At 37.5% G+C, this 14,835-nt stretch overlaps 1 protein-coding gene across 3 annotated transcripts in view; it reads left to right on the forward strand.

Moving 5' to 3' along the window:
• The first annotated feature begins 2,567 nt into the window (after nucleotides 1-2,567).
• Nucleotides 2,568-14,835, forward strand: part of LOC117521152 (protein FAM102B-like) — a 37,846-nt gene continuing 25,578 nt past the window's right edge. For 2 of the 3 annotated variants that reach the window (XM_034182496.1, XM_034182497.1), the window contains exons 1-5: nucleotides 2,616-2,758; nucleotides 12,377-12,497; nucleotides 12,821-12,850; nucleotides 13,250-13,363; nucleotides 13,921-13,967. In XM_034182496.1, coding sequence (XP_034038387.1) covers nucleotides 2,616-2,758; nucleotides 12,377-12,497; nucleotides 12,821-12,850; nucleotides 13,250-13,363; nucleotides 13,921-13,967 — 455 coding nt within the window. Of the gene's footprint in view, nucleotides 2,759-12,376; nucleotides 12,498-12,820; nucleotides 12,851-13,249; nucleotides 13,364-13,920; nucleotides 13,968-14,835 lie in introns of all 3 variants that reach the window. The other variant, XM_034182495.1, reaches the window with a different exon arrangement.

Genomic DNA, 14,835 nt, shown 5'->3' on the forward strand with positions numbered 1-14,835 from the left:
CATTTGCAGCAGTAACAGCGCCACCTAGTGTATACTGAAGTATGATAGGAATTATAATAAATTATAAGAATGCACGAAATTCAAGGCAAGACTTTAAAGAAAGTGTAATTAAATACATGCTGACATTTGTTTGCAATAATTAAGAAGCAATGCTTTCACAAAACTATACTGTTTTTATGCATTTTTTTGGGGGGGGATACAGACAAAAAAGCAGTGCTCATACATGGAAGCTGGGCGACATCGCCATCTGCCGGAAATTGACGGTATATCAGAAATCATTGGTTCGAATTAACAGCAAAAAGTGGGAAATTAAGGGGATTTGTGAAAAAGACATGATGTGCATTCGTACCTACAGAGGATATGGGGAGATCGAGATACAGATGATGTATGAGGTGAGCAGATCCAGAGAACATTGAGGATAAAAAATGGGACCTGTATGCTTAGTATACAGATAGATAGTACAGAATATAGAAGATCAACCAATGAGAGAACCTGCATAACCAGAGGTACAGTTAATTAGTACTATCAAACAAAATACAACGATGTGTGCGATTTCCGCAGTCATAAAATGCTAAGCACACAGTATGTAATTTCCTGAGGTACTGATCAGGGACATTAAAAAACAATAAATCACCATAATCCAGCAGAGGTTTAAAAAAATTGCTGATATCAAGTACTGTCTTGTCTTGAGGGAGAAATTGTGTCTGTTCCTAAAGCAGACACCCAATTTGACCTTCAACTTGGAGACAAAGTTTTCAATGTGTGTTTTGAAAGAGATATTGTGATCAGTGTTATATGATGAAGTCATACATTACAGACATATGCATATTTACTTGTACATTTATATTGTGTGTAGAGCATGTAGGGTATGCATTGGCCTTCTGGTGCCTTTCATTTTTTATTCTTTTTAATTATTATGAAAACACAACTTTTACTTTGCTGTTTTAAAAATTGAGGCAAATAAACATTTGATACACTGTCGATTTTGCAAGTTTTCCCACCTACAAAGAATGGAGAGGTCTGTAATTTTTATCGTAGGTACACTTCAATTGTGAGAGACAGAATCTAAAAAATAAATTCAGAAAATCACATTGTATGATTCTTAAATAATCAGTTTGCATTTTATTGCATGAAATAAGTATTTGATCACCTACCAACCAGCAAGAATTCTGGCTCTCACAGTCCTGTTATTGTTTCTTTAAGAAGCCCTCTTATTCTGCACTCTTTACCTGTATTAATGGCACCTGTTTGAACTTGTTACCTGCATAAAAGACACCTGTCACATTCCAACCTATCCACCATGAGCAATCAATCAATCAATCAATCAATTTTTTTATATAGCGCCAAATCACAACAAACAGTTGCCCCAAGGCGCTTTATATTGTAAGGCAAGGCCATACAATAATTATGTAAGACCAAAGAGTTGTCTATGGACACCAGGGATGAAATTGTAGACCTTCACAAGGCTGAGATGGGCTACAGGACAACACGCAAGCAACTTGGTGAGAAGGCAACAACTGTTGGCATAATTATTAGAAAATAGAAGAAACACAAGATGACTGTCAATCTTTCTCAGTCTGAGGCACCATGCAAGGTCTTGCTTCATGGGGTAAGGATGATTTTGAGAAAGCCCAGAACTACACAGGAGGACCTTGTCAATGACCTGAAGAGAGCTGGGACCACAGTCACAAAGATTACATTAGTAACACACTACGCCGTCATGGTTTTAAATCATGGAGAGAACATCTCTGAAGAGATCTGAAAATGGCTGCGCACCAGTGCTCCCCTTCCAACCTGATGGAGCTTGAGAGGTACTGTAAAAAGGAATGGGCAAAACTGCCCAAAGATGGGTGTGCCAAGCTTGTGCCATCATATTCAAGAAGATTTGAGGCTGTAATTGCTGCCAAAGGTGCATCAACAAAGTACTGAGCAAAGGCTGTGAATACCTATGTACATGCGATTTCTTAAGTTTCATATATATATATATATATATGTGTGTGTGTAAATTTGCAAAAATTAAAAAGGGGTGTTGTGAGTAGAATTTTGAGGGGAAAAATAAATTTTCTCCATTTTGGAATAAGGCTGGAATTAAAATTAATTTTCTCCATTTTGGAATAAGGCTGGAATAAATAAATAATGTTACAACTCCACTGTAACTGTAGACTAGTTGCAATATGTTCATCGACAAACTATACAATTATCTCCTATTTGATGCAGTTCGACCATATAAAATTCGGTATATTTTTCAGTCAGTTGTTTTCTTTCTCCTTTAGTCACCTGACAATTGTGAAATAGACTGTTCTGTTTTGCTCACTTACGTAGTCCTTTGTGATTGTAATAATATTATGACTTCCTTGAAGAGACTTTCATTGTATTGGATACAGAAAATTATACTGTCAATGTGGAACTTATTATATTGTCTTATTTTATTATTATTTTCTTTTTTGTAACTGTTGTGCCGACGTTTATTGAAATGTAGGCATGTTTGTTAATAAAATGTGTTATTTAAAAAAAAAAAACTGACGTCATCAGTCAGGGCGGTAACTACGGAGATTTTGAACGGTTAGCGTTCAACGATCCTCACTTTGTCTTGACTATTTATTAGACTGAACGTCATGGCATTCAGTCTTGTAAAAAAAAGATTTAAATTTAAAGTAGATTTCGACCTGGAGGACCTTTCGTCGGTACCTTTAGTCAATGGCCTTTTATTCTGTAAAGTTCGTCTTCGCGATGGAGCGTTGGTCGGACGTTCTTCTCGGTAAGATTTCTGTTTATAGCAACGCTTTAGCTACATAGCTAAAAAGTTGAGTGAAAGTAGTTTCTAATTATAATGTTTCAGCAGGACTTCACTTTTATTTGGACTTCCGTAACTGACATAGTTGCTTGTTGAGGTGTTTAATATGTGTCCAGGCTGTATGCTGAATTTGAAATGGTCTAAGTAGCTAACAAAATAACCACATTTGTTTTCTCCTTTTTTCCCTACTTTTCTATTCGAAAAGGTGGCAGTTGGTGTTGGAACAACAACAAGGAAAGACAGAATATCGTTTTTAATTAAAAAGCTAAGGTGTAATGTTCAATCACATCTATATGCTTTTGCTGCCGTCTGTTTGTGTGTGTATAAAAATTAGGGATGGGTCCGATCCTGGATCGGTATTGGGTTCCAATACCGAAGTAATTCATGTATCGGAAAATACCGATCCAACCCGCAATATTTTCCGATACTGAGCCACTGTGAATCCTCTCAACTGCTGTTGTTTGCTCTCTGTTTGTTTACCGACCAGCGGGGGGAGTCTGAAGCTGGGCTGTTTGAGAGAGCTCTCTTATCTCTTATGCAGTGTTCTAGCTGCGGTTAGCAGCAAATTTCTGCCCTGTTCTTGGGTTCAAATTGTCTGGTCATCGAGCATGGATTTTCCGAAAAATTAACTGAATTGTTGCTAAAAATTTGTGTTAAAAAGTTAGCCACTTCACTGTCCCGAGGCTGTAAAACTCCAGCTCAGTGTACAGCTGAGGAGGAGAAGCTGAACAGAGATTCTGTCTGCTGAAAGGGAAAAAGTCTCCATTAAAATCCTGCATGAGCGTCGATGATACATTTATTTTACAGTTGAAAGGCTTCTTCTTTCCCAAAAAGTTCGAAGTTTGCACAGCACGAAAACCGCTGTTTTCGAGAGGAAGAAAAAGAGAGAGATGGAGGGAGAGACAAAGTGAGTGAGAGGGAGAGAGACAGACAGAGAGAGTGCTGTCTTTTCTCTTTAAGTCTATAAAATAAGACTATAAAAAAGTCTATTAAAAAATAAAAGTACTTAATTCTTTCACCAAAACATCAATTCTGGGCTTTCATCTTAGATACACCTTCTGGCAAATTGTAGCTCAACTTTCAGGTCTCCTTTCGATATCCCAATTCAGGTATCGGGATTGAATCAGAAGTGAAAAATTGTGGATCGTGCATCCCTAGTAAAAAATTAAAAGCACCTGCTTGCAGTAGAATGCATAAAAAACAAAAAGCTCTGCATCTGTGCAACTGGGGGGCAGCTGACATTTGCCGTTTGGTATGCTTATGCATTTTGGGTCAAGGATGAAGGGTGCTTTAACGGAATCAATCAATCAATCAATTTTATTTATATAGCGCCAAATCACAACAAACAGTTGCCCCAAGGCGCTTTATATTGTAAGGCAAGGCCATACAATAATTACGTAAAAACCCCAACGGTCAAAACGACCCCCTGTGAGCAAGCACTTGGCGACAGTGGGAAGGAAAAACTCCCTTTTAACAGGAAGAAACCTCCAGCAGAACCAGGCTCAGGGAGGGGCAGTCTTCTGCTGGGACTGGTTGGGGCTGAGGGAGAGGAAAAAGACATGCTGTGGAGGGGAGCAGAGATCAGTCACTAATGATTAAATGCAGAGTGGTGCATACAGAGCAAAAAGAGAAAAACACTCAGTGCATCATGGGAACCCCCCAGCAGTCTAAGTCTATAGCAGCATAACTAAGGGATGGTTCAGGGTCACCTGATCCAGCCCTAACTATAAGCTTTAGCAAAAAGGAACGTTTTAAGCCTAATCTTAAAAGTAGAGAGGGTGTCTGTCTCCCTGATCTGAATTGGGAGCTGGTTCCACAGGAGAGGAGCCTGAAAGCTGAAGGCTCTGCCTCCCATTCTACTCTTACAAACCCTAGGAACTACAAGTAAGCCTTCAGTCTGAGAGCGAAGCGCTCTGTTGGGGTGATATGGTACTATGAGGTCCCTAAGATAAGATGGGACCTGATTATTCAAAACCTTATAAGTAAGAAGAAGAATTTTAAATTCTATTCTAGAATTAACAGGAAGTCAATGAAGAGAGGCCAATATGGGTAAGATATGCTCTCTCCTTCTAGTCCCCGTTAGTACTCTAGCTGCAGCATTTTGAATTAACTGAAGGCTTTTCAGGGAACTTTTAGGACAACCTGATAATAATTACAATAGTCCAGCCTAGAGGAAATAAATGCATGAATTAGTTTTTCAGCATCACTCTGAGACAAGACCTTTCTAATTTTAGAGATATTGCGCAAATGCAAAAAAGCAGTCCTACATATTTGTTTAATATGCGCATTGAATGACATATCCTGATCAAAAATGACTCCAAGATTTCTCACAGTATTACTAGAGGTCAGGGTAATGCCATCCAGAGTAAGGATCTGGTTAGACACCATGTTTCTAAGATTTGTGGGGCCAAGTACAATAACTTCAGTTTTATCTGAGTTTAAAAGCAGGAAATAGAGGTCATCCATGTCTTTATGTCTGTAAGACAATCCTGCAGTTTAGCTAATTGGTGTGTGTCCTCTGGCTTCATGGATAGATAAAGCTGGGTATCATCTGCGTAACAATGAAAATTTAAGCAATGCCGTCTAATAATGCTGCCTAAGGGAAGCATGTATAAAGTGAATAAAATTGGTCCTAGCACAGAACCTTGTGGAACTCCATAATTAACCTTAGTCTGTGAAGAAGATTCCCCATTTACATGAACAAATTGTAATCTATTGGATAAATATGATTCAAACCACTGCAGTGCAGTGCCTTTAATACCTATGGCATGCTCTAATCTCTGTAATAAAATTTTATGGTCAACAGTATCAAAAGCAGCACTGAGGTCTAACAGAACAAGCACAGAGATGAGTCCACTGTCTGAGGCCATAAGAAGATCATTTGTAACCTTCTCTAATGCTGTTTCTGTACTATGATGAATTCTAAAACCTGACTGAAACTCTTCAAATAGACCATTGAATCTTGATAGGCCTAATATTTTGGGAGAAATTACTTATATTAGTTGACGTTGCTAATTACGTTCTGGACTACACGCCATTCCAGCAGGGGGCATTAAATCATCTTTATATTAAAAGCATGAGTGCGTGCATGTGTGGTTTTATTTAGTCATTTCAATGTAAGTACATAATATAATTGTAAATACATGGATGACACAAGAAAGTGAAAACACTTATTTCCATTGTAGTCCATTTAAAAATCAAACGACAAAATAGAAGTAATAATAAAATATAACTAGAAGCACTCAGAGTGCAAACCTCCGCCAAGGCCATGGGGTCACTGACGCCATAACATCTACACGCCGTGGAATCATTGAACCTAAAAAAGTCTAACAATGATGTTTGCTCAGTAGTAAAAAAAAAAGTTTCATCTGCTGTGACTGGATAGCATGTATCCTTAGCGCTTGGCATCACAGTTTATTGCAACTTGCACCTTTCCCAGAAGCTACTGTCATCTGAGCACTGATATTGATATTGCATGTGCTTATAGACAAAAACAAGAGACAAAATTCAATTTTATTATTCAACTAAACTGCAAATATATGACTTTTTTAACATTTATGAAACACTTCTCTAAACAAGGCCATAGGTCACTGACCCTAAAGAGATTCCCTCCTTGGCACAGTGATCTATTTCTTTTTGCCTCTTTCTCTAAAATTGTATAATCATTAGATTATTAATATATAAACAAAAATAAATTTAAGAAATATTACAATTTGAAAACAAATGCACCCAAACGTGATGACAGCTGCAACTGCTTAATGCTAACTTTTAACATTGAAAATGCCATAGACATGCTAACATGTTAGCATCGGGATCTGGATCGTGATCCGGATCACGACTAAAATTTAATCACTTGTTCCTCTTGTCATTTTTAACCACTCCACAAAATTTCATCAAAATCTGTTCAAAACTTTTTGAGTTATCCTGCTGACAGACAAACAAACAAACACGACCGAAAACATAACCTCCTTGGCGGAGGTAATAATACTGATATTAATAATAGTGTGTATATGATAAGCAGCACTGAGGTCTAACAGAACAATTTATAAATACATTAAGATAGTAAATTAACATTACAAAATTACATAGGCTAATTAACAGGAAATAAAAGGGTTGAGTCCGTCTTCTAAAAATTAATGTCTAAGGTTCTTAAAACATTCTGGACTCACACACCATTCCAGCTCATACAAGCTTTGCTTAATTTATTACCACCCTTGAAAAATGTCAGTTACCTATTTTATAGACACTACCCAATGGACCCACGGGCAACACGCTAGTATAGGCTTAACTATTTGAACAGATGCAGTCTTTGTTCTATCAGCGATTATTTGTAACTTTTTTTCACCAGGTACCTTAATATTTCAGTTGCAGTCCGATTGGACAGTGAGTCTGTAAACCACAATAGTGGAACTGAAATAAAAGTCAAGCTGTGCTTACAGTGTAGATGTCCATCGTTACTTTAAAGGGTTTAAGAAAAATATCACATAAACCATTTTAGAATTATGGGCATTTATGTGCATATACTGTACACATATATTGGATTATTGAATGGTAAAATTGCCTTGAGTAAGCAGTTCTCAAGAACTGAGTGACCTGTCAAGAAGGAGACTAAAAAGTTACCAAAACACCCATGGCAACACTGAAGGTGTTATAGGCTTCTGGGGCTGTGACTGGAGAAGCTATGCATTATGTCGCATTGTTTCATGGTGGAGAGGAACTGAGAAGGATTTTCTGAAAAGGAAAATGTGCAATTTTACCTACAGTATACCAGAATGTACATCAGCAAGTTTAGGTGAGATTTGTTCCATTTTCTTCTGTGAGCATGCTTCTCTGTTCCAATACAACTAGTTTTGCGGCATAGCAAAACAGTTGTTCGTTTTGTGATACAAGCATGGAATTTGGCACACATATTCTAAATTAATGAATACTTATTTTCAGATATGGAGCCATGCTGGAGCTGACCTCTAATGAGCTACAGTGGTCAATAAAGAATTACATAGTTGTCAAAATTTTAAAATGCTGCAGTCATGTTGAAAACTATACGATATTTGTCTGTTCATAATGATTCTAAAAAGGTATAGTTTGGACTGTCTATGACTGAATGTTCTGGAGGTATGGGGTAAATACAGCAAAAATGGTGACAAAGATCAGTTTCAGTTTGTACAGGGGTCAAAAGTTAAAGTTGCTCCAATTTTGATAAAAACTGATGCATATTATTGGTTGAAATAAAAGGATTAATAAATGGAATAGTTTTGACTGTGTTGAATGTTTGGTCTCCAAAGAAAAGTTCAAACAAGGTAGACGTCCATTGATTCTATGACGTATGACATATGTTACCCTGTAACATAACTAAGCATGACATATGGTGAAAACTATTCCTTTTTAAACCCCTGCATGATATCACAGGATCTGACCACCTACCATTGGTTGTGCAACATAAATACAGTATTACTTCACACAAAAAATGGTGTCCTGTTTTGTTTTCGGCTGAAATCACGAAGCAGTCATGAAAAGTGCAGGTTTTTTCAGTTCCTAGTGGAGAAAGGAAGACGAGGCAAATGGGAGAGATCGTGTCGGTAAGTGTTAGCCTGCACACCTAGCCAGAGTAGCTGCGGTGTCTCGCCTACACAACCGCCTTGACATGTTTTAGCTCCGGGTCATGAACAAACTGCAATGCATAACCGCTTTCCTCCGCATCGTCACTTTTTCTTTGAATTTTCACTTTGTTTACAGTGTAATTTGCCCAAAAACTCAAGAGAAAGTGCCATTTTTCTGGTGGGAACAGATGAGGGCTGTCCCCGGTTCTACGATTGTTGCATCATATTTTAACTCTTTAGCGCCTGCCTTCAAACGAGACTGCGCTGCCCAGCTGCAACCCCCCTTCCCGCTTATTGTTGCGAAAATTAGTTCATTAGTTTTGGAATGTTCTTACCAACAAATGGATACGAGCAAAATATACTCAACAAAATATAAACGCAACACTTTTGGTTTTGCTCCCATTTTGTATGAGATGAACTCAAAGATCTAAAACTTTTTCCACATACACAATATCACCATTTCCCTCAAATATTGTTCACAAACCAGTCTAAATCTGTGATAGTGAGCACTTCTCCGTTGCTGCGATAATCCATCCCACCTCACAGGTGTGCCATATCAGGATGCTGATTAGACACCATGATTAGTGCACAGGTGTGCCTTAGACTGCCCACAATAAAAGGCCACTCTGAAAGGTGCAGTTTTGTTTTATTGGGGGGGATACCAGTCAGTATCTGGTGTGACCACCATTTGCCTCATGCAGTGCAACACATCTCCTTCGCATCATCCGTGAAGAGAACACCTCTCCAACGTGCCAAACGCCAGCGAATGTGAGCATTTGCCCACTCAAGTCGGTTACGACGACGAACTGGAGTCAGGTCGAGACCCCGATGAGGACGACGAGCATGCAGATGAGCTTCCCTGAGACGGTTTCTGACAGTTTGTGCAGAAATTCTTTGGTTATGCAAACCGATTGTTTCAGCAGCTGTCCGAGTGGCTGGTCTCAGACGATCTTGGAGGTAAACATGCTGGATGTGGAGGTCCTGGGCTGGTGTGGTTACATGTGGTCTGCGGTTGTGAGGCTGGTTGGATGTACTGCCAAATTCTCTGAAACGACTTTGGAGACGGCTTATGGTAGAGACATGAACATTCAATACACGAGCAACAGCTCTGGTTGACATTCCTGCTGTCAGCATGCCAACTGCATGTTCCCTCAAATCTTGCGACATCTGTGGCATTGTGCTGTGTGATAAAACTGCACCTTTCAGAGTGGCCTTTTATTGTGGGCAGTCTAAGGCACACCTGTGCACTAATCATGGTGTCTAATCAGCATCCTGATATGGCACACCTGTGAGGTGGGATGGATTATCTCAGCAAAGGAGAAGTGCTCACTATCACAGATTTAGACTGGTTTATGAACAATATTTGAGAGAAATGGTGATATTGTGTATGTGGAAAAAGTTTTAGATCTTTGAGTTCATCTCATACAAAATGGGAGCAAAACCAAAAGTGTTGCATTTATATTTTTGTTGAGTGTATATAACATCCTTTTCAGAGGTAAAGGCAATTTACAGACTGCTTCAAAGACTGCATTATAGAACACATCAAGACCATGCCTCCTTATGTTTTTGCTGAGTTTTATAAAGAATTTATGTCTCAATTTGTGTATTAATTTTTTATGAAATTGAAGATAAACTGATGAATGAAAGGAAAATTCATTTCAAAACAGCATATGTTGTCAATCCCCTTAGGCTCTCTTCTGTATGACTCATGATCATAGATGAGTCACTCTGGAAAAAACCAAACCTTGCTTTTTCACTATGGCAACTGGCCATTTCTTTAAAACAAAAAAGCCACAAACAGCATTTGTAGTTGGCCCAACTGCAACTTTTTCCTCTTTTCTCACACAGATTTTTTGATAATCTTGTTTTTTCAGATATGTTAAAAGCAATTCACAGAACATTTTAAGATCATCAAACAATACTATTGTGTTTCAAAAGTCTTGGAACAAACACTGAAAGTTTGTTGACCAGTCATCCAATTTTTGCAGTCTGTAAATTGTGTGGTGGTACTGATTTCTTCAGTTCAGTAGTCATACAGTTGTGTTCAAAATAGCAGTGTGAGTAAAAGTGAGTAAAGCTCAAAAATCCTTATAATAACTTTTATTTCCATAGACGCAAATGCATTGGGAACACTTGTGGGGAAAATTATGAAAAAAAACTATAAATTTGTATTTTACAGAAAGTGAGGAAAAAGGAATATCGGGCTGTTCAAAAAAATATTAGTGTCTACATTTTTCTTTACAAACTCAAACATTTACTGTATAAACTGAAAAATGTTTGCAGATTTAGCTTTCTTGTGAGTCCCCAACAATGGGAGTTTGCGGAGGCTTCTTGCCTCTTCTTCTTCTAATTATTACAGTACTCACAGGTAACTTTAGACCACCTGTGATCACCTTGGAGCTGGTCATTTGCTGAGTCTTTGCCATTCTGGTTGTTCTTTGATTGATTTGAATGGCAGTTTTTTTCTGGTTTTGGTTGGTTTAAGCATTTGAGTTCATTTTAGCTGAGCAGCCTATAATTTTCTGTCTTTCTTTATATGTTTTCCTCTCTCCAATCAACCTTTTAATCAAAGTATGCTGTTCTGAACAATGTCTGGAATGATCCATTTTACTAATTTTCTGAGATAAATGCACTAGAACCATGTACAGCATTTGCTGCCTTTGTCCTTAAATAAGGGCCTTCTGTTTTTGTTTTTCACATAAAGAAAAATGCAAACAGTGAATTTTAGAAAATGTCATTTTTGTATTTGAAAGGGCATAAACAAATTAAAAGGTGTGAAATACCAAGTGTTCCACGTTTTGGAGGGCACTCGTATATAAGGCCTTTGACAAGATAGCGTCCACAAAATTTCTGAAGCTCTGCCCTCTAGTGGCCACAGTTACAATCAAAGTGTGCTTAGTGCAAACCTTGTTCATGGTCCAAGTTTAACCTTGACATGCAGAGTCTTTCTGAAAATAACACATACTGTACACAGGGTTTCCAAGACTCAGCTTCCTGGTGGCCACAATTTGACTCAAAATCTACCCAATGGTGAACATGTTTGAGGTTTTAGTGAGGTGACCTTGTGTACCAAGCTTCACATTGATACGTTAAGTCTTTGAGATATTACATATATATCAATGACATGCATGCACAGATAGATACATACATTGAGTCAAGCAGTGCCTAAAACCACTCCGCCTTTGGCAGATGCAGATTAAAATATGTACAGTTATATTCCCAATTCTACCTTTTATATACCTCATTAGTGTGGGCTACATGTTTGTGATTTATGGTATATGAGGATAAAATCTTCAAAATAGATGCAATTGTCACCTGTCACAATACATGTGACTTGCCATACATTAAGTTATATTTCAATATTATTGCATTGGATGATTCCATTCACATTTCATATTGTACTTTCTAATAACATTAAAGAACTGCAGGAAAAATTGAGAAATTTTCAGGATAGGTGGATTTAAACCCCCCACACACACACAAAATAGCACGGCTTCTTTGCTAAAGTAGTTTATACCTTGCACAAGTTCACAGTTAGGCTCAGTTGTGTGCGTTTGGATAAGTATTGGTATTGTTAATGGACAACATCCATCCATACATTTTCTTCCGCTTTATCCGGAGTCGGGTCGCGGGGGCAGCAGCTCAAGCAAAGCCGCCCAGACCTCCCGATCCATTAACATGTTATCCATGTTAATGGATAACATGTTGCATCCATTTCGGCCAACATTAAGAAATAGTACAAGAGTGAATACATCACTTGTTTATGTACTTTATAAGAAATGTGTGCACTAACTCAAGGCCTAATGCTTTCCTTTTCATCTTTGATGGTTTGGGACATTGTGTGTCATATAGTCTGTGGAAATTTTCAGAAAAAACATCTGACACCATTTGTGAACAATGACACGTAACGATAATAATCAGCATCATCTTTCAGTATGCTACCATGTGTTTTGGTCTGTACTTTTTTAATGTGCTTCTCTCACAGGAACCCTGTTCAAGATAACTGTGTACGCTGGAATAAAAAATTCTCATTTATGTGCAAGATGACTGCCAATGCTAAGACAGGTGTACTCGATCCCTGTGTGTGTCGAGTTTCTGTGCGTAAGGTACAGTATTTATTTATTTGGCCATCAAGTTTCCGTTAGTTGATATTAAGTGCACACATATTTTGGCTGTTGTTCTAGAACAGAGTGCAAGTAGTTCAGGGAGACTTGAATGTGATGTGGCAAGAAAGTATTTATGTACAAAAGATAAGACATATTGTTAATTTGTAACCACAGTTCAGCAGGCAGTTCATTTTTTAAACTGTAGTCATACAAAAGATTTATTTTTTTTATGCTATGTGTAAAATGCTAAGCATTTATTTGTGAAAATATGTTACTATTAACAAAAGTTCATGGAAACTCATGAGTTTTGTTTTGTTTTTCAGGAAATGAAGGGTGGAAAAACATTTGTAAAGGTATATTTATTATTATTTGAAGTTTGTAATCTGGCTTCTATTCTATTCATTCTTATAAAATTCACATAGGCCAGGTGGATTTTCTGGCCCTGGACAGATTTTATGTGTTCATTTTGTTTTTTTTGTTTGTTGTTTGTTTGTTTGTTTTTTTTACTTCTAGTTTTCAGCTTTGGTTAGTCATTGCAAGAAGTTAATTAAAATCTTTGCTGTGTTAAACAATACCCTAAATAAGATTAAAGCTGTTTTCTCAAGTGTCACAGGTGCTAGGTGATATATTCTTTCATTTAAATAAACATAGTTGTTGGAATTATACAATTCATGTTCAATAGAAATTGTACTGAGACACTTGGCATTTACAGTTGCTCACTTTACTGATTGAACCCTTGTGTATGTGTGTAGCTGGGCTATGCTGACCTGAATCTGTCTGAGTTTGCTGGATCTGGTGTCACGACAAGGCGATGCCTCCTAGAAGGATATACTAAGAACACCAGACAGGACAACTCAATTCTTAAGGTATGGTTGAAAGGGTTTGCCAATGAAGCCTCTAGTACACCAGCATAGTCTTGATTGAGTCCAAAACTTTATTTCTAACATGCTACCAAAGTGTAGGTTGCAGAATTAATACAGTACAAAATTGGATAAATATAGTACATTGTGAGTATTGATGAACTAAACATCTTTGTGACCTCTGGCGGGATATGGGGTGTGTCTCAATTTAGCGGCTGTACGCCTCTAAACTCAGGCTTCAGGCCTTCAGAGACAGCGAAGGCTGGAGCAAAACATTCTGAAATGAGATGGTCTCATCCATAGAACATTTTGCGATTGAGTCATTAGCTTATCCTGCCCCTACCCCTGTTGCCTGACAACTTTTACAGCCGCACGTAACAAACTTATGTTGAGTGTGTTACCCATTGTTTAGTAGTTCAATATGGAGACTCATCTTATTGCACATACTTATAATCTAGAGTAATAGATTTCCCCAAATTTTCTTCTAAACATGAGCAAGTGTCAGTACAAGATACTGTACTAGCTAGCTAAAGCTGATGTGAGTGTTGTTTTTTGTGTTGCAGGTTGTTATCACCACTAAACTTGTGTCTGGAGACCCCTGTTTTAAAACGTAAGAACTGGCCGATTCCACAAAATACACTGCATTTTTTCTTGCATTTTTTCAAGGGTGGTAATAAATTGTGCAAAGTTTCTGTAATGAGCTGGAATGGTGTGTGATTCCAGAATGTTTTTTGAACCTTGGACATTAGACCTCAACAGGTTTAGAAGAAGAACTCAACCCTTTTATTTAATATTAATTACGTAATTTTTCATGTTAGCTTACTCTCTTAATGTATTTCTAAATTGTTTAGGTTCTTGTTATCATATACACACTGTTATTGTTATTATCATTAGTATTATTATTTTATTTTTACTTCTGTTTTGTCATTTGAGTTTTAAATGGATCATAATGAAAATAAGTGTTTTCATTTTCTTGTGTCATCCATGTATTTTTATCGTATTTACAATTATATTATGTACTTACTAAATAAAATCACGCACTTACACTTTTAATATATAGATGATTTACTGCCCCCTGCTGGATTGTCGTGTGTCTCCAGAATGTAAATATCAGTGTCCATTGTTCAGTGTTGTTAGCTAATATATATAGGTTCTCTAAAAATATTAGTCCTGTCAGTGTTTGGTTTTGGCGCTATTCATTCGTGACCCAAATGGCAAATCTCAGCTCTCCCCAGTTTGTGTGTGGTTAAAATTGCATTCACTCACAGCTGTTTGTCTTTTCTGCATTCTGCTATACATAGGTACTTTTAATTTGACAAACAGATGGTTGGAGGACAACATTAAAAACACTACACATTTCACTCATGGTGCCAACATTACATTTAACTCACTTGTGGTAAGAGCAACATAACTAAACCAATTTAATAACATTTAAAATCCCAAACTCCTATGGTGCATTGCAGCACAAGGTCCATTGT

The sequence above is a fragment of the Thalassophryne amazonica genome, chromosome 12, assembly GCF_902500255.1.
Source record: "Thalassophryne amazonica chromosome 12, fThaAma1.1, whole genome shotgun sequence".
Taxonomy (NCBI): domain Eukaryota; kingdom Metazoa; phylum Chordata; class Actinopteri; order Batrachoidiformes; family Batrachoididae; genus Thalassophryne; species Thalassophryne amazonica.